Here is a 25,481-nt window from a genome sequence, read left to right on the forward strand (position 1 = left end):
GACTTTGAGGAATTTCACGTCATGCGATGCGGAGACTTCATTTTTTCGCCATCACCTCACGCCTGTTAACGCTTGCATTATTCGCATAAACACATTCCCCACATTCTAAGGCTGCTCACGAGCATAACACAACAAACCTGACAGGCAACAAATTGTCACGCTGTTCCAGTTCGTGATGCAATTTCTTCGGTGTCCGCTCCCGCATTCGTCCGATCAGCCATAAATCATCTTCTCACGTGCGAATCAGCTCAACGTTACGCGAGGTGCTAATCACTCACTCCGAGCGCCGGACTTCATCGAGAGACTTCGCGCACGCATCAGTATCCCGCAGACGAGCCACGGGCTAAACGATCCTGTTAAGTATCGTTTTCAATTAAAACGTCCATTAACTTCGCTCTCACCTTGAGTCATGGGTGTAATGTTGCATTTGGTAAGCGGAACGGTCCAACTGCATGATGCATGATCGCGATGGCGAGGAAATGCCATCTTAGGTGGCAACATCTTTGCAGTATTGCCATTTGCGGGATGATTCTCTCGCTTGGAAGCACTTGGTGGCGTTATATTAAAAACAAACAAAAAGCCGTTTTTATTATACTAATGTGTGATGATGTTAATTATCAATTCACAGTACTTTTTTTTTGCAAATGGCTTTTTATTATCTACTTGCCATATAGCACGCACAAGGTTCTTTAATGTCACTGTATTTATTGAACGAATTTATATCATTTGATTTATTTCTTATTCACTTCCTCTACACCACAGTCAGGGGGGCAGAACACTGCACTCCATCATAAGGCCGACGTCATTCTTAAGTACCTCCATTAATTAGGGTTGATTTATCGTGTCCGTATCGAGTCGTTTATCCGAAGCATTTTACTTATCGGGTGGAATTTGTTACATCGCTAGGAAAGCATTCTACATTGCTATCGGCATTCCTTCCCTTGCACCCAGCACACACACACACCCGGATACACACGAAAGGGTTCCGGCACTGGGTGAAGTGGTAGCTGGGTATCGGTAATTATAAAAACGATCAAACCATCTGCACTACCACTAGTGGTAGCATCAGCAGCAGTATCGCCCGTTCAGAAGCAATCCGATTGAAGATGCAGTCGTGTTTAGTTGGAAAATAAATGTGCCACTTAGAAAAGTATTTTCTCTACCACCGGACCCTCACCGATCCTGGTTTCGATTAGAGAAGCATCCGAGTAGTTCAGGGCGCAGAAGTTGGATAAGAATGCGCTCAAAACCATATGTGCACCCGATGCCGCTAATCTTGTAGTAAACGAGAAAAGTTTTCCATTTGATACACTCTAAAATTGGCTATGGGGAGTAGTTTGAGGTTCTTAATTACAACCTTTGCAAGAATGTTTAAAATATAAAGAAAATGGATGAGCCTTGCCTCTCATGAGTAACTGGTGCGATGGCCGATTGCGATAACAGGAGGTAAAATTATCATCTATGCTATAGTGCGTGAGTTCGAATCTTGAATAAGATTTGTCTAAATCAGTTATCGAACAAATGAAATCAAAGCACGATAAAGTCCATTTTTTTCCATACAAACATAACCCAACTTTATTGCCTCCAATTAGCTATTTAAATCTCAGTCTTCTGTTTAATAACACCACTACAAAGAACCCGGATACAGCCAAATTAATCAACCATCCCGCATCCCGTATTGATGGGAAAACTTTCCCTCGCTTATTGTCTTGTAAGACTTGTACTGTACTTCAACCGTAAATGTTCCGCGCGCCTTCACTTTTCCGCACTAGAGAAACGCAAAGCTTCTAAACGCAAGTCTGCTGTGTAAAGCGCAGAATATCACAGCCATTCATCTTTACTTGTGATTTGGTGAAATTGGTAAAGCAACTTCCCAGACGATAACAGATGCTGTTAGCTGTAATTTTTTCCTTTTTGTTTTTGCTTTCCCATTGTCTAGTCTGGAAGGGCTTAGGCTGATAAAAGCCCTCAGCCGACTTGCATCGAAACAGGATTTGCGCACTTCATCTAATCATGCTTCCTCTTCACGTCACATCAGCAACAGCTCCAGACACTCAAGGCGGCACCCATAGGGATATCATCCTCACGGCCAGAAGAAGTAGCAAAAAAAAAAATAGAAGCACTCCATAAGCTCTTCCTGTCCAAATCGCAATTTGGACGGAGGTTTTGACGTTGAGTTTTCGTGTCGGAATTTTCCCTCACGGCCGACTGAATCTGATACTACAGCTGGACCACAGCAAGTTCTTGCTGGGTGCTTTCGGATCGCACCGTAACTTTCACATCAGGTCAGCAGTCAGCTTATGATAATTTCATACGAAAGTCTGCGTAATATTGGACCTACCCGTCTGTGTGGGTTTTTTTGTTTATTTTGTTCTTTTTGTTCGGGAAAACCTCCCCCCTAAATCACAATTCCTACATCACCGGAATGGGGAACGAAGTGGCCTGCATTTACTTCCTTATTTGCACACTTCGGAATCGAATTTCCGGGCTGAAAAGGCTGACTACCGTATGGTGTGCGGCCGGACCTCTATGGCTGTGCACTTTTCTTGTAGGCCATTTTCGGAAAGGATCAAAATGTTCATAACACACGCATGGTAGACGTGTGGGAGCACCCATTTCTTTCCGGGCTTTTTGCCAGCCGTCGGAGTATTAGGCACCGGATGTATTATGGGTGCTTTTGATATTTTCATGGTTATTAATAGATTATTAAAGAAAAAGCTTGCAGCTGGTGCCCCGGCTGACCCTGGTACCGTACAGGGAAAAGGGATCTACCGATGAATGTGAGAATCATTCCTTTTGCTTTACAGCATAACACACCAAGATGAAAATATTCTGTCACCTACGAACCTGGGAGGTTCAATGGTGTCCTTTTACCCTTTTGCAAAATATTTATTTCCTCTCTGGGAAGAACACCTGCGTTTCGCAGCAGTGTGCTGCGAATAGTAGCAACAAAACTCTTTTCTTGTCATATGATGACATGATCTACACAAAGAAGTTTCTATCTCAGAGGACTTGCAAGGATTTCTTGAAGGGGCTACATCCAGGGAGCTGATTTATTGTTCACTAAAAAAACATTTTATTAATCGGAAATGATTTTTTTTTAAAAATTAAATAGCGGAAAATGTTGCTCTCGAAATGCCGGAACGAAACTCAACATTATAGCACAACTTCGCATCGGCTTACGTCACGTAGTTGTGTTTGTGCCCGGCGGAAAGCAATGAAACTGACACATAGTATCTCAGCTCCAATCTTCAAGCCGCTAAATACTTCTATGCCTTAGCAGCAAACCAAACAAAAGTTAAAAAGAAAATCAACATCACCACACAGATCGCGGCGCTACAAACACCTTTCGTTTCGTGTTGCTATAATTTATGTGACAAGCTTACAACGAGCATAAAACGATAATTTATTAATTGGTTCGAGTGAGGCAGCCCTCCACGATGCCCCAACACCCAAGAAGGGGGAAGGCAGAATGATTCGGGCAATGGAGAAAGTGTTACGCCGAATGTGTGACGACGAGGTGTTTTAGCATCGAATCGTTAGATGGTGATCACGATCCGAAACCGTTTGTGTACCGGTTGTTTGCTCAGCGTCTGCATAAACGGATAATTTATGTTGGGTGTTTTTGCAAACACGATCGTCGGGGTAGGGTGCACAGGAGGAAGGTCGAAAAACGATCATGACGTTCGAAATGCGTTATTAATTGCGTTGGGCGTAAGCTTTCGATGGTGAGTCGATCGCGATAGCCCAGGAAGTGTACGATTACAGTGAGAAATACACCCCCTAGTTGAGGGGTTGAAAAAGATGTTTAAAAATTCATACTTTGTGAGGAAAAGTGTAGCAAGAATTGATTGATTGATGGAGCTCAAAGGTTCTAAAAAACACTTACCATAAACTTGCCGCTTGTTGCCAGCGCTGCCATTGTGGTCCTATCGAGCCCGGTGGCCATGTTGCGATGCTTCCTCAGGCCGTGCAAATGTTCCGTCCGGTCCATCATCGTCGTGCGTCGGTCCGCTATCGCCAGCGCAGCGGAGTTGGCAAACATCGGCTTCGTAGCCCGAAATTCCCTGCTCGGTGCGAAATGGAGGCACACAGGATGGTGCGTCTATCGATGTGTTTGGTGACGTACGATTCGTTGCACTTAAACTCACAACCTTCCGTTAATCGAAATAAAGGCGCCGGTCACAGTCCGGGAGTACCTTTTGTAGTGCGGATAACACTTTCACAGTGCAGCAAATTGAATTTTATTGATCGAAATCGATTGAACTTTCATAGCACTAGCTCGATCGATGGCAAACTGATAGTGTCTATCTTGTGTGTTGCTGCTGCTGCTGGAAACGACTTCGAGTGCATGTGCTATCTTGCGATCCGGAGTTGCAGGGTTCGCCACAATCAAACAAACAAACAAAAAACACACCGAAAATCACAGACATTCAGCGGTTGTTTCTCAACGCGAAACTTTACGAGACCCCCACAACCATGTCCTGCCGGAGGGTTAATAAAAGCGAAAGCACGGTGAGGGAAAGCATGTGCGAGGTGTGATCGGCCGCAGTAGCATGTAAATTACGTTACGATCGAGTGCACTATCACTTCAATGCTGCAGTGTGCTGTTCGTATCCCGATGGCATCGTACGCAAATTGCAGACAGTTCCGAAAAGGCAAAGCGAGTGTCGAGACACATCGAACGAGATGATGGGATTATGGTTTACAGCTTACAGCACACATTTAAGTACACACACACACATACGGTTCGGTCTTGCTCGTTCCATTCGTGTGCCTCCTTTATTTCGGGAAAGAATATCACATTTTCACAGCTTTTATTTTAATTTTCACAATCATACACACACACATACACTCACACTGTTTCACTTATTACGCGCTATTGGTTTCATCTTGTCGCACATTTTCACTTTCACGCACACATACACACTCACACGCACTGGAGGTAATAGACTTGATGTACTGTAAAGAAATATCGATGTGTTATTATAGCTCTTTTTGAATATTTTATTATAAACACTTTTTGAAACAACTTCACAATACACTCCAGCTTATATACTCTTCCTACTCACAACCTATCGTTCTTTTTTATTTTTGGGAAACAATTTCACTGATACATGCACCAAAACAATCGAAACTTTTCCATTTACTGGAACGTGTCGAACTTTGGGAAACTGCGGTGAAAGCGTTTTTCCTGCGCCCAACAGTTACGGTCCCTCTTCAACACGGTGATGCTGCTCGGTTCCAAATTTTGCAGTGTATTGATTTTCACTCGGACAATGCTGCGACACTTCGTACCGAGAGCACAGCGAGTGTCACCGTGCCCGGTTTGGTCTAGAAATCGCAGGAAAATACGTTGGAATGGAAAAAGGGGCCAACGCCGGTGAGGAAAACATTTTCATTTTTCCTTTACGCTCGGTTCGGTCTGGTGCGGAAATTTTGTTATGAATTGATTGGCTACGGGGAGGCAGGAAGGGGGAAGGGGGAAGTGGTAGGTTAAAGAGGTAACGTGAGGACAGAACCTACGTACTACACGAAGCCGTACAAGAGCTTTAAAAAAATATTTCTTCTTGGGAAACACCGAACGCCAGAAGCCCGTGCGTGACCTGTGTATCATTTTCATAACTTTCTGCAGTTGGTTTGGTTCTTTGCAGCTTTGCTACAACTTTACCTTGCCGTCTCGTGTGACGTTCGGTTTCAATTTTCCCCCCCAACAGCACTTTGGGAAAATCAAAGCACACAAAACTGTTGATGTTTTTGGGGTGGAAACCCAACTAGTGGGGAAACTATCTGATTACTTCTTTTAGCCATCGGTTTCCCACTTTCCGTTTTGTTTTCCCATTTTTTTTGCCTCATCCCGCAGTCGGAGAGTTTAATGGTTCCGTTTCGCTTTGCCCGATGCCTTTGCCCTTCCCGGTCAAGGTCTGCCGAAGGTCAAAAATAGGTAAATCTTCATTAGCATCGAAATAAACCTTTAGATCTTATCTCGACCGTTGATCCCGTCTCGATCCTCACCGTTCGCACACGAGCCGCACGAGCTGTGTGGGGCCCCGATTCTTTTCAAAGAAGAAACTCCAATGTTTAAGACAGTGTTCTCCGCTTTTGGGGATAAAATTACAAAAAAAAAAAAAACGAAGGACGGTACAATCTCCAACGGTGATGAAGTGTACGTACAGGTTCTTTGTGCTCTGCTGGCCCAAGAATGATTGCCCCGTTCGAAAAGATGAGCCAGACCGTGTTTGTTTGATCTTGCTGGGACAAGGGTCAGGAGACAGAGCGTAAGGAGGTTTTCATAATTCCGTAGTTTGGCCAAATTGTCTCTCCGTTTTTGTGATTGAATCATTCCAAAAATAGCAAGTGTTATCATTGAAGGAAGATGATATTATTCAGCAAGTACAGCAAAAGCAAAAGGAGAACCTGAAGGAGTGAAACAACTGTTTCAATATCTGGGATATGTAGTTTACCTATTGCCTTTAGCCAATAGGGCAATTTACTTATGAATCTAGTAAATTTTATGCTTAGAGTATTACATTTATTGAAGTCAGGTATTTTATATATTTGATATAAATATGTATTTTGTATGTACTTTTAATATTAAAAAAACATGAACATTTATTTTATATATTTTTTTAAAAGTTCCTTTTATATTATTATAATCATTTACTTGCAGTATCAATTTGTTTACAAATATCACCATTAGAAAGCAGTTGCATTAACGTTTGTTGCTCTTCATTTCGCACTATTTTCTTGCGGAGTGGTTTCCTTTTTGGCCGGACGTGGCATGACAGTGGCTTCACGACTTAAACCCGTTCCAAACCGACCGTCCTACACAAAACAGGTCCATTGCAGACCGGTGCGGTGCTTTTAAAGTTTTTCATCGATCGTAATTGCATCGATCCGGCGTTTCGGCGTCTGGTGTGCGAACGTAATTTTAACAATTATGAAATTCCTCCTCCACGTTCATTTGGACGCCCTTGCCCATTTTCGCCGTGTCCTCATTTCATCCGGCACAGTAATATTTTAATTACTATATCGCGCGACCGTACCGACCGATGGCGACTGCGCTTTTGTGCATTTTCTGCTGCATTTAAGCGGCGCTCATTAGTACCGCGCACCGCGAGGTGCATTGTTGGATTTTTATTTATTTTGTATTGCTTTGTTTGTTCTCCCAATGCGGGAGAGATGAGGGATGTTAAATATGAGTGTGTCTTTTTACGATTCCGATTGCAAATAAAACGTTAAGCATGTGTTGAAGTTTCGACGCTCGACACAAACGCACGCAGACCGATCGATAGTGGAAGTGAACGGAATTATGGATTGTGCCGCTCAAGAGCATTCTGTGTTTCACTACTTTTGGATGGGGAAGATTAAAACCGCTCAAGTCGTAAAACGTTAATGATTTAATTAAAACAAACCTGTCCAATGCGTAGATTGAGATTAAAGAAGAATTCCGAACCCAACATAAACATTTTTTGCAAATTATTCAATTTACTTCACAATTTGTGCTCGGTAAATTATTCCTAACATTTGCCAGCCGCCAGTACCTTCTATTAATTAGAAAAAGTTCTCTGTCATTTTCAAGCGCACCGATCAATGGTAATCCCCTGTAAAGGTGAGGACAAACACATCCCACAAAAAACGCCCAATCGATTAGCGATTAACTGTATACACACGTGGACACACGGTGCGCGAGAAGTGTACGATCCGTTATCCGTTATGCAAAAACGGTTTAACGCTTGTTTGCATTACGCCACCGCTAAAGGCCACCGTCGGTAAAGATGGACTCGTTGCTACCCCTGGAAGTAAACATGGTCCTGCAACTAGCATTTGCGCCACCCGAGCGTATATGTTCAACTTTCTACCGCTAACCCCTATTGATCATCACCACGGGGGTGAGAAACGGGAGCGAGGGGCGAGCAAAACTAATCCCCACAACTGAAACCTACGCAGATGCGAATCGTGCCCGTAACATAAATAATAGCAACACCTCGGCGTAAGCCGTCGGTAACGCCCCAACGTTCCCTAGGGGTCCAATGTAACCAACCAAGCCACGGTGGTCTCACGATCGTACCGTTTCAAGAGCTTCTTCAGTGAAGATCGTTGCAAACGATCGTGGACAGGCTAATACCAAACCACTGCGATTGATTTAAAATGCGGCTGCTTCGTGTGGTGTTTGAGCTGTGCTTCACTTCCTCGGAACATTCTACCGGTCGGCGAGAAAAGCTTTCAAAAAGCCACAACCGCAATATTTCCCACCTGGAAACTGGGAGAAGAGAGAGAGAGAGAGAGAGAGAGGGGTTGCCTACCAGTTGTTTGTCGGCCTAAGCCGCAAATTGTGATCATTTGCCACAAAGTATTCGATCTGATCTGGGAAGGCCTTTCCCGTCGGCGATTTGTCGGCTTATGGTGGGGTGCGCATGGACGCCGTGTTGGACCCACCGCACTCCCAGAAGGCAGGGGTAGCTAATTTCGATAATTCGAAACGGTGGTCATTTTTCCCGGGCACGACGTCGGGTGTTTCGCACGCACGCGCTGTACGCTTGGGGGGTCCGGGGCCAAGATTTATCAGCTGACACTTACGTCATTTGCCATTATCATTTCTTCGCGGTTTATGAAGGAGCAGAACCAAAGGTGTGTGCTTCCGTGTGTGTTTGTGTCTCTGGGAAATGCACAACAGTGACAAATGGTGCTGTTCAATTCCATTATAATTGATTGCACGGTAAATTAATGCTTTCAAATGCTAACTGGAGATCAAAATTTCACGAATGCTGTTGCTCAAGACAACTTGAAAAAAATTACAATCAATATTTAAAACCCCTAAATGCCTTACGCTTATTTATAAAATCAGGATACAGTACTACACCATCTCTGACGTTAAGTAAAAAATAAAAATAATAATAAAATATAAAAGGAGAGAGAAAAAAGAAAGTTGTTTCAAGCGTACGTTTTGTTTTAAAATACCTTTCAATCGTGTGTACGTGTATTACACCTCCGCAATTTCAATGGTATGTGTCCGTAATTCTTAGCACCTGAAAGTATGCAGCCTTTTTATTGTGCAGGTTTATTTCTCATAGCCCACAGGGTGTAGAAAGACACACCCGCAAAAATTCTCCAACCATCCACCATGTGTCTTGCAATTCAAAATGAAATAAAATGCTTACACATTGCATACCTCTAGGCGTGTGCCATACTCCCACCTACAAGCTCATTTTGGTCAATTTCCTTTTAAGTTGTTTTTATGCGGTTAGTGGGGAGTAAAAGTCTAGAGATTTCCAGGTTGAAAATACACAAAATTTAGACAATAATATGAACCAATATTGAATATTGATATTGTCACACGAAACATGAATAACTTTCAATTACGAAATTGGCTCGTTTTGCATATTTGTCTCAACAAAAAAGGGTCTTTGCAGCAACATATAACATGCGTAACGAATTCAGTTTGTTTTGCGCACAATCTTCATTACTTGACGTATAAACAGGACGAAGACATGCAGACAGGCATCACTTATTCAAAATACCACCATGGACAGCTGCCACCAGAAATTGGCTCTGCCACACACCCCAAGCTTTAGGCAGCCCCCAAAAAAAAAACCAATTTCGCATGCCCACAAACAAACACAAATGATTGCGATACTAGAAGACCGAACAATAATAAACAAAAGATAAACATCTCACGACTTCAATCATTTGTCTCTAACCCCCAACGGTTCACCATTTCCCACCTCCCCTCATGCGGGGATGTGTGGATTATTAAGATTTCTCTTTCGTCTCCAATGCGTTCAAGCATGAAAGAAAGAGTTCCCCAGTGGCTCGAAGCGGATGCGGAAAAACTTTCCTTCCTCCGTGACACATTTATCAAATGTCTTTATTTGGCAGCTGTTACGGCGGAATGGAAAAATCTTACGCGCACTGTGACGAATCCTGTACGAAGCAGTACGACGTATGCTGGCCATGGCGCCACCGACTGGGTCGAGTCGGGCCACCTGAGCGCGCGTGGAAGGGTTGTTTCGCAATTCAGATTTGACTATTTATTTTTATTCTCTTCCGCCTTGATTATAGAAAACTGTTACTGTTGGTTTGCTTTTGTTGCTTCCGCTTTACGTCATGGTTTAAAAGAACCCCAGCACGCTCAGGGACCACCGAAGGAAGTGGCTAAATTTACGACATCCCTTTACGGATACGCTTCGGATTCGTGCTTTGCAAGCGTAGCATTAAAGTTCTTCACAGCTAAGTTCTCTGCGTGTACAGATCTCCTCAGAACTTTTGGAACCCGGGGAAACCTTCATTTGGCCCCCTTTTTGCCAACCTTGTGACTGGGTGGTACTGGGTGGTGGGAAGGCAAACTAAATAAAAGCTCAGCTGTGTTTATGTTTCGTTGTTGTCCTTCCGAGCAGCGAGCAGTACAGCTCCCGACCGCTTCGAACTTCCGGTGCCTGCTGGGGAACGATGGTACCACCACACAGTAACCACATAACCGCAACTTCTGTTTAATATTAGCATAAAGATAACGATCGTACGCTCTCTTCCTCTCTCTTTCTCTCGCCCTCTCGCTTGCACTGTGTATTATCCGCAATAGGGTTGTGTGAAGGCTTTGGCCTTCGAGTTTTTCCCGTCTGGCTCGAACGGCTTAGCGGTGGTAGCGCCATTTTTCTTTCGCCCCCCCAAGAGCACCACGGCACAACCCATCCTGCCCGGCGCTGGTTGCTAGTATAAAATTCATATCCTTCCGTTTGTGTTTCAGGACATCCGATTCATTTGTGCCGCACACCCTTGCCCCCCCCGGAGAGCCCGCTTTTCACGGCAGATTTTCTTTGCTCGAGTTTATATATTTCCACCGCTTGCTTTGCTTTAAAGAAGACGAAGCGTCTTAGCGAAAGAATGTAAACTTCTCAGCCCGCTCGGATATCCTTTTACACGCCTTCAAAGACTTTCCGATCAAAGACCCGGCGCGCCACGATGGTTTGATGGCGTTCGCTTGGTTTGAGGTAGTTTTTTTTGTGTTTGGTGAATTATTTTCCTTTCTTTCATGTTAGTTATCTTCACAACATGGAGGGGGAGGTTGATTGTTGTTTGCTCATTACTATTCTGTAGCAACATTGATGGTGGGGTCATTGAGCATAATAGGTGTAATAACCGTGCAGTGAAATTGCTTGCCTGTCTGGAGGCGTTGTCGTAAAAAGAATAGCTATAGGAGAAACGAAATCTATTTCTAGGATCTTAATGATCTTTAATATGATCCTCTGCATGGAGAATATCATGCAGGATTAATGACATCAGAGATAAGCATCTGTAAAACATCATTTCATGGAATGATTATTGTGGATCGAATTATTAAAAGCTCGTGAAAATTTGATCCTTAATTTTAAAATTTGCTATTTCATAACACATTTTGCTCTAAAATGCATATAAATTCCAGCAAAGAGCACACATTCGAGTGGACGTAACACATAACATTCGTAACATTTCTGTACGGATGTGCTTGCGTAATGTTGCTTGTATTTATGCCACATTTACCTTCGGTCGACCCAGGGCAGGAGCAAGAAACAATATCCCCCACGGGACCATCGATACAATTCCCGCCAGCCTCACAGTGACGCCAACATCTCCAACATTGATGATGTATGAAAAACCGAGAGCAAAAAAGGGTTCTCTTTTTCCACCTGCAACCGTATCGTTCACCCAGAAGTTCAGAATACAGCCGTGCTTTTAACCTCCAGCTGATGGAAAGTAAGCGGAGGAAAAACATTTTGTAACGAAAGAAAAAAATCGTGCTCCACTGTGGGTGAATTGATACTAACAAGGAAAAGCATAGAAGTGGAACTGAAGCTAACAAGCGAAACAGTCACTAGCGATCGAGTGGAATGTACTAAAAACAACCGCTCCCAGCAAGAACAGCAAAATGAGAAGTAAAAACCAGCCAGGTAAAGGCAAAAACGAGTGAGCGAGCCTTTCACTACTGTTTTTCCTCCATACAAACACACACACACACAGTGGCACCGGCAATTCCGTTTCCATTTCCGCATGCTGCCACGAAAAAAGGTTCTCATTACATATGAAGCTTGTGCCGGCGCACTCTGTTTCAACTGTGGCGTCCTTGAGGGAAATGGAAATGGCACTGGTAGGTTTTTGCTAGGCCAGGTGCTTATACAACTATCGGCATCCATCCAGCATGACTGGTGGCTGCCAGAGTGCCAGCAGATGTGGCAAAAAAAAATTGTAAGTATACTCTACTAGATGACGGTGCACGACGCAAATGTACGACGAGGTATCGGAGCCGTACGTACGTACTGTTCGTGTAGTGGACTTATAAACACTGCAGCCACCTTTGCATCGATATGGAGACAAATTGTTGGGAAGGGTTTTTGTGAACTGTTTTGTTGGTAACCGTTACAGAACATTCTCTTGCAGCAAAAAGGTTAGATGGGGTTCGATTGGTGCGACTCTGATTGACCTGCAGTAAAAAGCAGCTAGGTTTTGCTTGTTTTTTTCGTCGTTTTCTAACGTTTACTGGAAATTTCGAAACGAATTCTTATTGTAAATTGAAAGTTGCTAAGAATATTTAGTTATACCAATATTCTCTCTCTCTCTCTCTCTCTCTCTCTCTCTCTCTCTCTCTCTCTCTCTCTCTCTCTCTCTCTCTTCTTCCCGTAACGATCCCTTCTAGGTGTCACGAATGCCATTTCTGTGTAACTAGACTTATTTTACCACGAAACCGGAAAGTCAGCGCTTACTAAAGATTACTTTTCCGGATGGGATTCTTTCGTGTGAAGATCGACACCACTACCATCATGCCACCATGGGTGATTCTTTAATATTGCCTATTAAAATTTATTTTATTTTATCCTTCCTTTCTTCCTTTATTAAGATAAAACTTATATCAATCGTGGTCTTCCCTTAGGTGCAAGTAGGTTCAGTAGGTTCAGTAGGTGCAATGATTCCAGTAGGTGTAAACACTACCATTAACGACTCCGGCTCGTGGGTGCAGCGAGTTCGGGTCGGAGTAGGTTCAGTAAGTCCAGTAAGTGCAACGATTCCGGATGGTGTGTGCTACCATAAATGGGTAGCCTCAAAATTTGAGCAACAAAAAATGATATCAAATTGATAAAAAAAATCTCTTTCATGTGTTTTGAAGGCCTCAAAAACAAGAATAAAGATATTTTTTGTTATATATCGATGCACACAACAATCTTCAACAACAACGCCTTCTTAAAGGGCATAACGAATTTTTTTAAGTATCCAGACGTCACCCCCGTCTGACGTTTGGAATGACATCAGTCAGTGAGAAAAGTCAGTGAAAAAGAAGAAGCGTAGGTTTTCTGGATAACACGTGGAGCATACAAGTTGTAAATTACTCTAAATAAACTGTACTCGGATTAAAAAACACAACACTGAGCTAAACAGGTTATATAGCTTAGGCCAACAATGTACCCAAAATAGAACATTTGAGTGATCCCGTCGGGTATCGCCTGGATTTTTCCTAGATCTATAGGCTGGAAAAGTATTTTCATACAAAAAAGACTTGCTTAAAAAGGATTCTTATTTCACTTACGGTAGTACTTAGGAGGTTTAAAGAACGTTTAGAATTTTCCGCAATTGTTTATATAGTAGTTTTGATTTTTTTTTTGTGTGTGTTCAAGAGAAATTTCTTACCACCCCCGCAAGAATTTCCAAACCGTTGCATCCACGGGTCGGAATCGATTCCGATACGTTCGCACCCGACTCCGGCTCGAGTCGTAAAATGAATCGTATGACCCACCACTACTTTCTATCTTACGATCTACGTAAAGCAAAACACAATTCAACTGAATTATTGGCGCAGTTAAGCTGCCTTAATTCACTGTCGTGTGCTTGAAGAAGCGGAAAACCCACTACCACTAGCGAAATAATGTAACACGCCGGAGCGATTATAAACGTTGAAATAAAATTCGTTTTACGATACCGAATTTCCCTCCCGACCAACGGAATGCTGGATTATGAGCCATGCAAAGGCACACATTTATTCCTAAAGTGTGTAAATAAAAATTTGCACACGTACACACATGCATGTGGCCCAATAAAAACACATAGCTGCTGCTAGAAATTCCAGTGTGAAATTACGATCCCGAAGCACCATCCCTGTATCCACCGGAAGCGAATAACCGACCAAGCGAACCTCGATCATATGAACGAGCAAGAGTCACAGAGAGAGAGAGAGAAAGAGAAAGAGAAAAAAAAAACGCAATCTCCCATCAAAACAAACCCTTCGGAATACCTTCGCCACACGGACCCGGTAAGGTCCTTGGCCACAATCGCGGGCCCACATTTAAAATGTGTGCCCTCCCCCCGCCCGAATGTTTTGCTTATTTATGGAGATTAACTTTTTCCGGGGTTGCTACACTGGTGCTGGTGCAATCTTTTACCACAGCTCGGTAGAGGCGGCATCGTGGCAGTGTGGCGCGAATGCCACACTGGTGTCGGGGTGGTGGATGGTGATATTTAATTTCTCCGAGATAAACTGGTACCGTTTTTCCGGGATTTTCCAACCAACCGGGGTCGATGAGGGGAGGGACGATGGTCTGTCGTGGTTTAACGTCCGCTCAAAACGCTTGGCTTTCAACCTCGCAGAACACGGACGGTAGAAGGCGGCGTGTTGGTGTTTAGCTAACGCTTACGCAACGCACCAGGAAGTGGAAACATTCCAACCGACGGTTGGACGGATGGACTAAGCGGAAGTGTGTGTCATGGCATGTGTTTTTGCATATTGTGTGCTCATGTGGTGAAATGAAACATAAATCCGCATTCTCCGAAGCGACGAGTTGAAGGTAAATACCACTGTACAAACCACTGTGCGTCTCCATTTTGTGCCATCTCTAGTGCTTTGTGCTGCTATTGCTCCAACGACAGTGGCGTGAGTGAGGCCCAGCAGTGGGTGAGGTCACTGATTAATTTTCCCACCGTAATACTGAAGCTTTCGAGTCATCGTTTGTGATTCGCTTTATGTTTTGCCTTTTTTTTTTGTTGCTTAGCTGTGCTTTCTTATTTCGTGGACGCACTCCGCCATCTGTATCGGGGCATGGAATCGGCCAAAGATGATGCCAAAAGAGCGCTGAAGACTGAGAGCGGAATGGAGTGGACCAAAGACAACTTCCAAGCTAGCTACGAAGACGAAACGCAGACAAACACCAGTCGGCCTCGAGAGGTAATGGGAATGTGACAATTGAGAAATTTAATAATGAATTTATTCTCCAGACGTACCGGGATGGGATCGGTAAGCCCTGGTCCCCTCCACGCGGCACTGTCCTCATTCATGCCAGGGCAAGCCAAGCATGGGAGGGGGGCGCAAGCACAAAAGTTTTGAGAAAATTGAAACACACAAGAACAAAAACCAAAGAACAAGCAACAGCGTAGTCGCTGTATATTTGGTTTAATTAAAAAACTCCATTTTGAGGTGGAGGTTCACCGAATTAGAAGACTGTGTGCTGGCTGTGCGTTTGCGAAACTGATGCAATGCGCTAGATACTGCTGGTGGGGCTTTGAGGTGCGCATCGTGCGCATTGAAGCGTTCCGTTTATTAGGTGCTTTTGAAGTTGGATTAAACAGTGCTAGTGCTGCTAGTGTTTAATGGAAAAAGGTCACCATTTAACTTGTGCAGTATTGGAGGAGTATGGTTATTTACATAAATATATGATAACGAAGATCATGCATTATTCATTCGATTTTTACTTTAATAAAACTGTTCATGTTATTTCTTTTAAAGTCCTCAAAGATTAAATGTGTGAAGTAAGGAATCTACTTTTTGGAGGGGAAAAGTCGAGTGATAACAGGTTGGCTGATAATTGTTGGGCCTAACACATATATCGCGCTAGAAGATTTATATCCATATCATATTTCGTTTGTACCAACCTTCAAACGAATTCTGTCCAAATTTGACAGCACTCGGGCCATAACATAAAGAGCTAGAGCATTTTGTGGGACGCAACTTTTGTGCTTTGAGTAATCATGGAATAGAAGGAATTTCGCGCGATGATAAAATATTGGTTTTTGAAGGGGAAAAATACAGTTGAAGCCAAAAATTGGCTCGATTAAGAGTGTTTGGACACTGCTCCACCAAAATCAACCATCAAATATTGGTATGCTAAATTTAAGAGTGGTAAAATGAGTCCTGAGGACGATGAACACCGTGAACGCCCAAAAGAGGTGGTTACTGACGAAAACATTAAAAAAATCACAAAATTATTAAAAGCAACCGTAATGTGAAGTTGATCGAGATAGCTGATACCCTAAAGATGTCTAAGGATCGTGTTGGACATATCGTTCATGAGTATGTTGGATATGAGATAGCTCTGTGCAAAATGGCTGCCGCGCGAGCTCACATTTGAACAAAATCAACAACAAGTTGATGATTCGGAGCAGTGTTTGGTGCTGTTTAAGCGAAATAACTCCGAGCTTTTGCATCAGTTTGTTACCATGGATGAGTCTTGACCTCTCCACTTCACTCCAAAGTCCAATAGACAGTCATCCGAGTGGACTGGACGCGATGAACCTGTTCCAAAGCGGGGAAAACGCAACAATAAGTTGGCAAGGTTTTAGCATCAGTTTTTTGGGATTCTCAAGGAATAATATTTATCGATTATCTTGAGAAAGGAAAGACTATTAACAAAGGAAGTTATTGGAGCGTTTGAAGGACGAAATCGCCAAAAAACGGCTGCATTTGAAGAAAGGACAACGCACCGCGCCACAAATCAGCGAAAATAATGGCAAAATTCATGAATTAGACTACGAATTGCTTCCCCACCCGCAGTATTTCGTAGATTTGGATGTACTCTCAGAAGAAATTTTCCTCAGATGAAGAGGTGATCGCCGAAACAAATGCATTTTTTCAGGCAAATGACAAATGCTACTACAAAAATAGTTATCAAAAATTGAAAACCGGCTATAATCGGTGTACCACCCTTGAAGGGATGTATGTTGAATAAAAAAAAGGCCAAAAATAGTGTTTTACTATCTTAGGTCAAACAATTATCAGCCCAACTGTTACTTTAGGTAAAATTATGCTGGTAGTATAAAATTATGCGGAAATGTGTGCAACTTTGCTTTCATCCAGTTTGTTATCCATCTATCAAACCTTTGACATTAAAAATGTAACACAACCCACCGAGCTATCGCTTCCACGCCGCATCAACGACAACACAAATCCAATAATACCTTTTATTATTGTGGCTGGTAATCTGATTGCAACCCAAATGCAATCCAACGCTGATGGATGCAATTTTCTATTCAATAATAATATCTTTGCAGCCGCGGACGAATTGCTGCAAGTGGACAAAAGCATATTGGTGGTAAAAAAGAAAAGAAAAAGCACAGCCAAATGGCCATTCGGCGTCCCACTTTTCCGGTGCTGGATCAACAAAATGACCGCCATCATCATCATTTGAACCGTAAATGAAACCTTGCATTGTGACTTTATTTTTCATCTTCCGGCACAGCAAAGGTTAGGGAGGAATGGTAATGTTGTTATATCTATGCTTTGATGAAGGATACGTTTGAATTCAGGACATTCAGTAGCACTCCCGCTTAACCCATCAGCGGGAGGTATGCATTCCGGGAAGGGTACTTTGGGATTTTCTACCTTTTTCCTACCCAAAACCCAACAAATAAACCGGGACCGCGATAGTGGTTCACTTCAAATTTTATTAAAACAGCATCGCTTTATATGAAACAGAATGAAAAAGGCCACTACAAGCGATCTCGAAAGCGATGCGAATCTATGCTTTAAGATAAGAAAAACGAAAAAAAGTGTGTGTGTAAGGGCCTCTCTAAATGCATGCCAAATCACTGTCCTCCCAATCGGTAATCCCTTATTCGTTGCAGAGGTTTTTCCTTTGTCTGTTTGTGTTTGTGTGTGCGTGTATAAAAGGAAAGGCATGTTCAAAATGAGAAACAAAAGAATGTAACCCGCTCGTTCCCGCCGCCTTCCCCGCAGCCAGGAAAACGGGTCTCTTTGTACAGTAAATAGAAAAGCTCTCTGGAGGTCAGCCAAATGTTTGGAGTCACTGCGAAAAAACTTACCAAATATTCAATTATTATTCTGTTTTTAGATGTGTTTCGTTGTCCCTTATTTTCTTGCCATTGTTCGTACAGATAGGGCCGCTCCCCCTCCCGCACCGATTGTGAGGTTATTCAACTACCATTTCAATTTGCGCTGTGAAGTAGACTGCGGAAAGCTTTTTTTTTATTTGGGGAGGAGAAATACAACAAGCAAAAAAGGACTACTCGATCACAGTGATTTCGAGGGACCATACCATTTCCGTCTGAGGGGTTTTTAGGAGGGAAAAGTTTTTAGGATCCCTAGAATGGTATTAAATTGAATGAAAATGCAAGTTCACAGAAGGATATTTATACGAGAAGCACAAAAGGATTGATATGTTGACGATTTGATTAAATTCATTGAGGAAAGCTTTGATAAACTAACGACAGGTAGTGTATCGGTAGTGGGGCTGGTCTTCACACGACAGGATCGGTTCAAAATCCCATTCGGGACAAATCCCCGTTCGCAGGATTAACTATCCGGCTACAGTTAAATAAAGTCAAAGAAAGCCAAAAATGGTAGGTATGGTATGGTCCTTTAAAAGTCCTTCTTGCTTCTATTGCTATTCGATATATTTCATCAGCAGGTAAACTATCCATCATCTGACTGGCATGGACTTCCCATTTGCACTTTTCGCCAACAATTTTCAAAGCAACTCCTTCACTTTTCGCACAAATGATCAAAGCTTTTTCTCCTTTTTGTCACGCTCTGTTTGGAATCCTTCCTAATACGGGCCATACTGGCCTTTTATATGGAATTCCACCGTGTGTTACTGTGGCATAACCACTTTACCCGGCTACATTATGTCCGTACCGCGCCATTCCAAACGGCGACCATCGATTAAGCTCAGCGATTACATTTTTATAGTCAGCAATTTGACTCGACCCGATGGGGGTGAACGAAGCCGTTCACCATCTCCCTTCCAATAAACGTGGCTCCCCGAGGCTCCTGCGCTCGTTACGACTTTTACTACGCCCACGTGAGGGGGCCGGGCTGTGGGCAATTGTGTCATTCTATTTATTGGTCCCAATTTGCCTACCTTTCTCCACTCCACCCCTCCACCCCTCCACTCCATAACGGCAGGGTGAAAATTAATGACCCACCCACAGGGGTAAAACCGGTGGAAGTTGAAATTTTACAGTGTGTTCTATTTTTAGTCACCGAGTGATGTGTCATCAATGCCATCGTTTGGCTAGGGAAAAGTTTCGACGCTTTTCTCCCGCCTAGCGAAGGAAATTTTTAAAGGGAAAAGCCCCAATAACGTGCTGGCCAAAAATTGTATAAAAATTACAGCGTTATAGGCTGACTCCTGACATTTTTTTTTTAGTGAAAAAGGAAATAAAAATCGTATTTTTCCTTTCTTCCCTAAGCTCGATCAAGAAAACCATCAAAAGTAAACAATCTTCCGAATTGTTTCGCGGCCGGAGTGAGATCATCCAACGGAATAAACAAAAAACCCAAAAAAAAACATAATTTTACGCTAATCTGCTACTGGACTGCCCGCTAATGCTTGTGAAGAATTTTTTACGATTGTTTCAAACTTTCGGTGGACGATTTTCGTGCCGCTTTGCTACCCAAAAAGCCTAGCTATTCGATATGCTTTGTGTGTCCAGCGGCTTCTAGCGAGTGGGCAGAGAAAAGTCTCCAACCCCACAAATCACTCGTAGTGGCGTGGAAGGAAAATATCATCCACACTTCAACCGGCACACCGGGACCGATCGTCACCCACTCGTGGATCACATTATGGTGAGCTGGTGGGGAAAAAGTTTCTGCCGCCCGGCCAACGACTTCCCGCAGTGTTCGCGCCGAATGGTGAAGCTTTCCGATGGGTGAACAATCGGTGGCCGCCCTCCGAAACTGCATATCCGCGTTGGCAATCAATATCATATTTAAATTAGAAAACTTTTCCCCCCAAATCCCACCATCACCACCATACACCATCACACCCGAAATCGCTTCTCATTGGTTCGAAAATACGTTGAAAAGCGAAACGTTAACGCCTTTACTACGTGAACGTTTTGTGTGTTTTCCGTTCCGAGCCAATTTTGTTTTTTTTTTCTTATGTTGAAGAGCTTTTTTCGTTGTTTTAAAGGATGTTCAAAATTTTATGTCCCTATGCGCGAAGCTATACTGTGTCGGTTCGTGCAAGAAGCCCGACGTGAGTAATGGACTGGAACCAGCATCAAGCAGCACCGGTTAGTAGTGGCGTAAAAATGCGTCCCGATGTTCACGGCCTCCGGTAGCCACCCATCGGTTCGACACCAAGAAATGGGACGTGTTGTAGCATATTTTGACGCACCAGGGAGATTTCCACAGGTTCCCGGCCACTGTAAAGTCGTTCTGGTGCGAGCTTTTCTGTAACATTAAATATACACCCGAACCGGGTTTTTGCGAGGGTGCTTTGCGCATCCCATTGGATTGGGGTCTGCCGTTGGAGTCAATTTCTGGCATTTTTATGATTCGCACAGCGTGAAATATAATCGATAGCAGTTGCGGAATGCAAGATGGTGCTTGGTTTTGCTACGGTGGTAGTTTGTTTTTGTGAAAATAATGTGAATTTAGATAGCCATGTTGAGATTATTGTGCTATTTGTCCTTCAAATTAAAGTTGATTTGAAGTTGAATGCTTATTTTCTTTTCCAGAGAAGAAAATTTAATTTATTTTCTACGCCTCAATGTATGCAAACAATGCGCAAAGGATGCTGCAATGAAGGCGTTTAGAGAGTTGAATGTGAAGAATGGTCGATGACCAAAAATTGCATACCTTTAGGCGCATAAAAAACAGTGAAGTTAAACGTGAACAATGGTCGATGGCCAAAAATTGCATACATTTGGGCGCATAAAAAACAGTGGAATACTTTTGATGGCAGTAGCGGATGGTGACGAATAGAATGTTTAGGTAAAGCTATAAAATTTCGCAAAACTTATACAAAACTCTTGTGATTGTATTTGATAACATTAATTAATAATAAATGCAAGAAATGGAAACAGTAAAGTATTGTGCTAAAACATGGCAGAAAATGACACCAAACAAGCAGACGGAGCAAATCCCTTAAGCGCTTACGCTCACCCGAAAGAAGGGAAGAAAAAAGAAAGGAAAACATTCATAAATCGTTACCGTTGCTTTCTTAGCAGAAAATCCATGTCCTACACTACGACTACAACGCCAAAAACCTAAACCACCGACACCGAGAATCGGCCGGGAACGAATGCACTCAGCCGTCCATTTCCATTTCCATCGTCAATCGACCGGCGAATCTGTGGGCCCTTCGTTTCGCTTTTCTTTTTGACTCCATCCATCCATGGAGATTCTTCTCAGGGGAACGGGTAACGCCGAGATTGTGGTGTGGTGCCGCTGCTAGTGGTCATTCATGTAGACATCGTATTTCGTATTAGCTTTGTTCTTTTCGTGCGGTTCGTGTGTCATTTTCTTTCCCATTGCTTGGCGCCCAACAAACGACCACCGATGGCCGGAGAAGCTTAATCGGGAAAGTGAAGGAATGGGAGAAAAAAAGTAACTCATCGTAATCACGCCGAACCTGAAGTGTGTCCCGGTGAAAGCCTGTTCTCGTGGAGGTCCCTTGGGGGAAGGAATGTTTGGATGGGATGGGGTGAGTAAGGAAAGAAATAGCAGAATCAGAAAAGTATAACATCGTGTCGGTATTTTTGCTAAACGATTAAAGAGGCAACTGGCTGGTAAATGCGAACAAGGGTCGATATTTTAGCATTTTTATGAATGAACGCGCATCGCTTATCGCTATTTTTCTGCAATAAAATAATTTTAATTTGGTAAAAAAAATTCCCCTTCCTTTGGGTTGGAAACAGAAACTAATTTTGACGATGCAACTTTAGCATGCGAACGAAAAATCATTCACGCAAAAGATGAAAGCTACCCGTAGGCTCGAGCCACGAACCACGAGACCGAAAATCATGCCAAAATTAGAGCCTCGCCGGAGCCGCCAGTGTCCTGGCAAATGTGCTGTGCAAATATGAACCATCGGGCGGCACATGAAAAGGCACAAAGCCTCCTCCAGCAGATCTAGGTTATTGGTGATTTTCCAAGTTTGGTTTTATCCACCGCCCCCCCCGACAACACTAACCACGCGCAAAAGGAAGTGGGAAAATGAGAGTCCCCTCGTTCCCGTCTCCCTCTCGATGTTCACACCCTTTCCCACCCCCGGAACCGGAAACCGAACGGAAAGCCTGGGAAAAGCTTGTGCAAACGCGTGTGTTGTTGGAAAATATTTGATTTTCCCACCCCGAACGCTCAAACGTATTCCCGCATCGGAATGGGGGTAAATTCCGACCACGTGGCGTAGACCCGATTTCGGGGCTCGCCTTCTGTACAAGCCTTCTTTTATCCATTCTCGGCTGGAGGTCATGCGATGCTTTGCGAAGCGGTCAACGGAGGACCCGGACCCGGACCAGGGAATGCACAAAAATTGCAAAACATTAAAAATCAGCATACCGAGCAAAATCGAGTGCCGGCTAGTGGGAGATCAAGCAGTGTGTCGGGTGTTTTTGAGTATCGATTTTCGAGTTTGTGTGTTGCATGGTTCGGTGGCAAAATCTCGGCTCCGGGAGGGGAGTTTGTTGTTTTTCGGCGGTTGCCAAATGCTGTACACGTTCGGCTGTGCAAACTGCAGCTGATGGCACACGTACGAATGCCAGGGATTGTGCCTCATGTGGGATCAGATTGATGGTGAAAAGCGGACCCAAATATTGCCAGGTCACGAACGACTGTGTGGACCCAAACAGACCATCCTTTATCTTGTCCGTGTTTTGTTGAGTTGTTTGGGGAATTGTTTTGCTGAAGTTGCTCATGAAGTTCAAGTTCAAGTGGGAATTGTTTATAATAAATCACATTTGAAATTGTTTATAGACTTAACCTGTGTCTGCCAGAGTGCAAAATACTCAAGATTAATAGCTGTAATTTGTAGAACTTGCTTCTGCCTTCATCCGTACGCTCCTTCGTAAACATTAACCTACATACACCGGAGATGGCCATTTGGTACTCTTTTCATTAACGCGTGTTTTGCAAACGTGAGCGCAATAAGCTTTTCCTTCCCATTACCCTCCACCCTCCCCTCTTCTATCCAACCAATCTGCAGCACACATACACTCACACACTTGCACACGTACACGAGGGCACGAGGCACCACACATTACTGCAACGGAAAACCGAGCACCGTGTCACGTTTGGTTCCATCTCGCCGTCGCCGTCAGTTCGTTTTCATTTTACTGCACACAACACACACGCACACACATTTCATTCATTTCATTTATTCATTCATCGATCCGTGCGGTGGAAAAATCACATTTTCCTTAACAGCCAGCATCCCGCATCAGCTGAAACGGGGGCCCGAATCCGTTCGTGGGATTCACATTCCACAACACACGCACGCACAATCCCCCAGCAGAATGGGGGGCATGTTTTTTTTTGTTGTGCCACGGAGCTTTTCTTCAGGAATTTCCCATAACAAACACACGCACGCACACACACACAGCCAAACAAGCACACATTCGCCAGGTTTTAATGCATCCGAGTAGGCCGACGAATGAAACTTTTGCGGGGAAAAATTGTTGCTGCTGCTATTGGTGCGCTTTTCAGCAGTGGATAGCCGTCATTTAGGCGACTTGCAATCATTAGGTGGAATTTAATTTATTTCAAACAATTCTTTTACATTACGACTCACTGCACTCACTCGATAAACAATTGCTACGGTACAGAGCCCCAAAAAGGAAACAAAATAAGGACACCCAACGTTACCTTCCCGGACGAACGGACCGCGACCGATAAATCCCTGCAGCCTATGCAACCCGCATCACAACTGAACTGTTCGTCGAGCAAATGTCCAGTTTTGTCTGCCGTATCGAGTGCTGTGGGTTCTGGGGCGCATGCGCACAGCTAAAAGGATGAGAGACCGAGTGCATTTTTGCATGTTGGTTCTATCCTTCTCCTTTTGTCAACAACTGAAGCTAATGAAGAGTTTGTTTTTAATTTAACGTTTGTTAAAACAAACTTTTCTCCATTATCGACTTGTTACTATAATAAAAAATTTGCGTTCAGATTAGATCCAGTATTGAAAAATTTATTCCATTAACCATAGAGACAATGCTTTTGTTTTACCACGCTTACGCCTGCACGGATACGCTTGGTGCTGAGGAACGGCTTGGAACATTCTCATAGTCGCGTGGTGCAAAGAACACTTCCCGCTCGACGCCATCCTTCGTGATGACACCGATGCGGCACACACCGCCGGAACTTCCATCGTGATACATCGCGTGGAAGACCGATTTCTTCACAAACTCTACGCACGCTTCCCGGGACATGCCTTCGCGATAGTTTTCCTTCACGAAGCCGTAAATGTACGAGCTGCCCGATCCACCGATGGTGACACTCTGGCGAATCTGCATACCGCCCACCGGGACCGAGTAAACTTGACCGCCGTGTTTCGCATCCCACCCGGCAACGATGATACCGGCCACCAGTGTATCGCGGTAGTTGTAACAATACTGACGGAACTCGTTGGCAGCATCCTCTACCAGCGGTTCCTCACCGGTCTGATTCCTGGCGGAAGAAATGGAAGATAAAACACATGATAACTCTCATGATAATAGCACATTTCGTGTTGGGGGTTCCTCTTACTCATGATAGTTCAGCGAATAGGCAACGATATCCGCAATCGCCTGCGTATCGGCAGCCGAACCGGAACGGCAACAGTAGATTTTGTCCGTCAGCTTCGTAAGCTTATCTGTCACCCGGTTCGCTACGTACGTGCCGGTGCTGGTGCGTGAATCGGCGCCGACCACTACACCGCCATCGAACTCCACAGCCATAATTGTGGTCTGGAAAGAGAAATGAATTTAAAGGTCTATCGAAACCTGCACCATCATCTTCGGAATAGGTTATGTGTTCCACTGCCGGAAGATGCAGAATGGGAGCAATGAAAACAACACGCCTTTTACTTACACCAGTGCTGTGGTGAGCGTTTCTCCAGTCGTTAGAGCAATCCGAGTCCATGGCTAGTGTTTGCAGGTTTGATACAAGACGGAAATCACAAGAAACAAGAAATTATTCGCTGCCGTGCACTGTTGCGTTCCGTATTCAATTTGTTTGTTGTGTGTGCTGAAGATGACAGGCAATGACAAGCATAACTGAAACGTCACTTTCACCTGACGGATGGTAAGACGTTTCATCAGACGTTAGGATCGGTGACCCAAGCAGCGTTTTGCAAAACAGTGCGAGTTTGTTTTTCATACGTGTTTCGTTTGTTTATTCCTTATTCCGTGATTAGTTGATTAGTTGAACCCATTTTGTGGAGAAATTAAAATGTATAGCATCAATGAAAATAATAAGCAGTTTCACATAACTAAAGTTAGTGTGCTAAACATTCACAAAACGCAGAAAA

General features: G+C 43.7%; 2 protein-coding genes across 2 annotated transcripts in view; both read right to left on the reverse strand.

The window, feature by feature from the left end:
- The window catches only part of LOC128301347 (uncharacterized), a 75,163-nt gene extending 71,118 nt beyond the window's left edge, over positions 1–4,045 (reverse strand). Inside the window, exon 1 of the mRNA XM_053037779.1 lies at positions 3,890–4,045. Within this exon, the coding sequence (XP_052893739.1) occupies positions 3,890–4,045 (156 nt within the window). The remainder of the gene's footprint in view (positions 1–3,889) is intronic.
- A 20,095-nt stretch (positions 4,046–24,140) lies between these two features.
- On the reverse strand, positions 24,141–25,193 carry LOC128303518 (proteasome subunit beta type-6). Its single transcript, XM_053040498.1, has 3 exons — positions 25,043–25,193; positions 24,719–24,918; positions 24,141–24,640 (listed from the first exon to the last, which is right to left on the reverse strand). Exons 1-3 carry the CDS (start codon positions 25,091–25,093, stop codon positions 24,205–24,207), a joined length of 687 nt encoding a protein of 228 aa, XP_052896458.1. The 5' UTR covers positions 25,094–25,193; the 3' UTR covers positions 24,141–24,204.
- Positions 25,194–25,481: the final 288 nt, after the last annotated feature.

This window comes from Anopheles moucheti, chromosome 3 (assembly GCF_943734755.1).
Source record: "Anopheles moucheti chromosome 3, idAnoMoucSN_F20_07, whole genome shotgun sequence".
Taxonomy (NCBI): domain Eukaryota; kingdom Metazoa; phylum Arthropoda; class Insecta; order Diptera; family Culicidae; genus Anopheles; species Anopheles moucheti.

Bases quoted from the DNA above. Each gene is read 5' to 3' on its own strand.
- LOC128303518 (XM_053040498.1), bottom strand. From the start codon at position 25,093: ATGGACTCGGATTGCTCTAACGACTGGAGAAACGCTCACCACAGCACT. The intron at 24,919-25,042 runs GTAAGTAAAAGG...TTCTCTTTCCAG, and splicing joins ACGCTCACCACAGCACTGGT to ACCACAATTATGGCTGTGGA. The intron at 24,641-24,718 runs GTAAGAGGAACC...TTCTTCCGCCAG, and splicing joins TATTCGCTGAACTATCATGA to GAATCAGACCGGTGAGGAAC.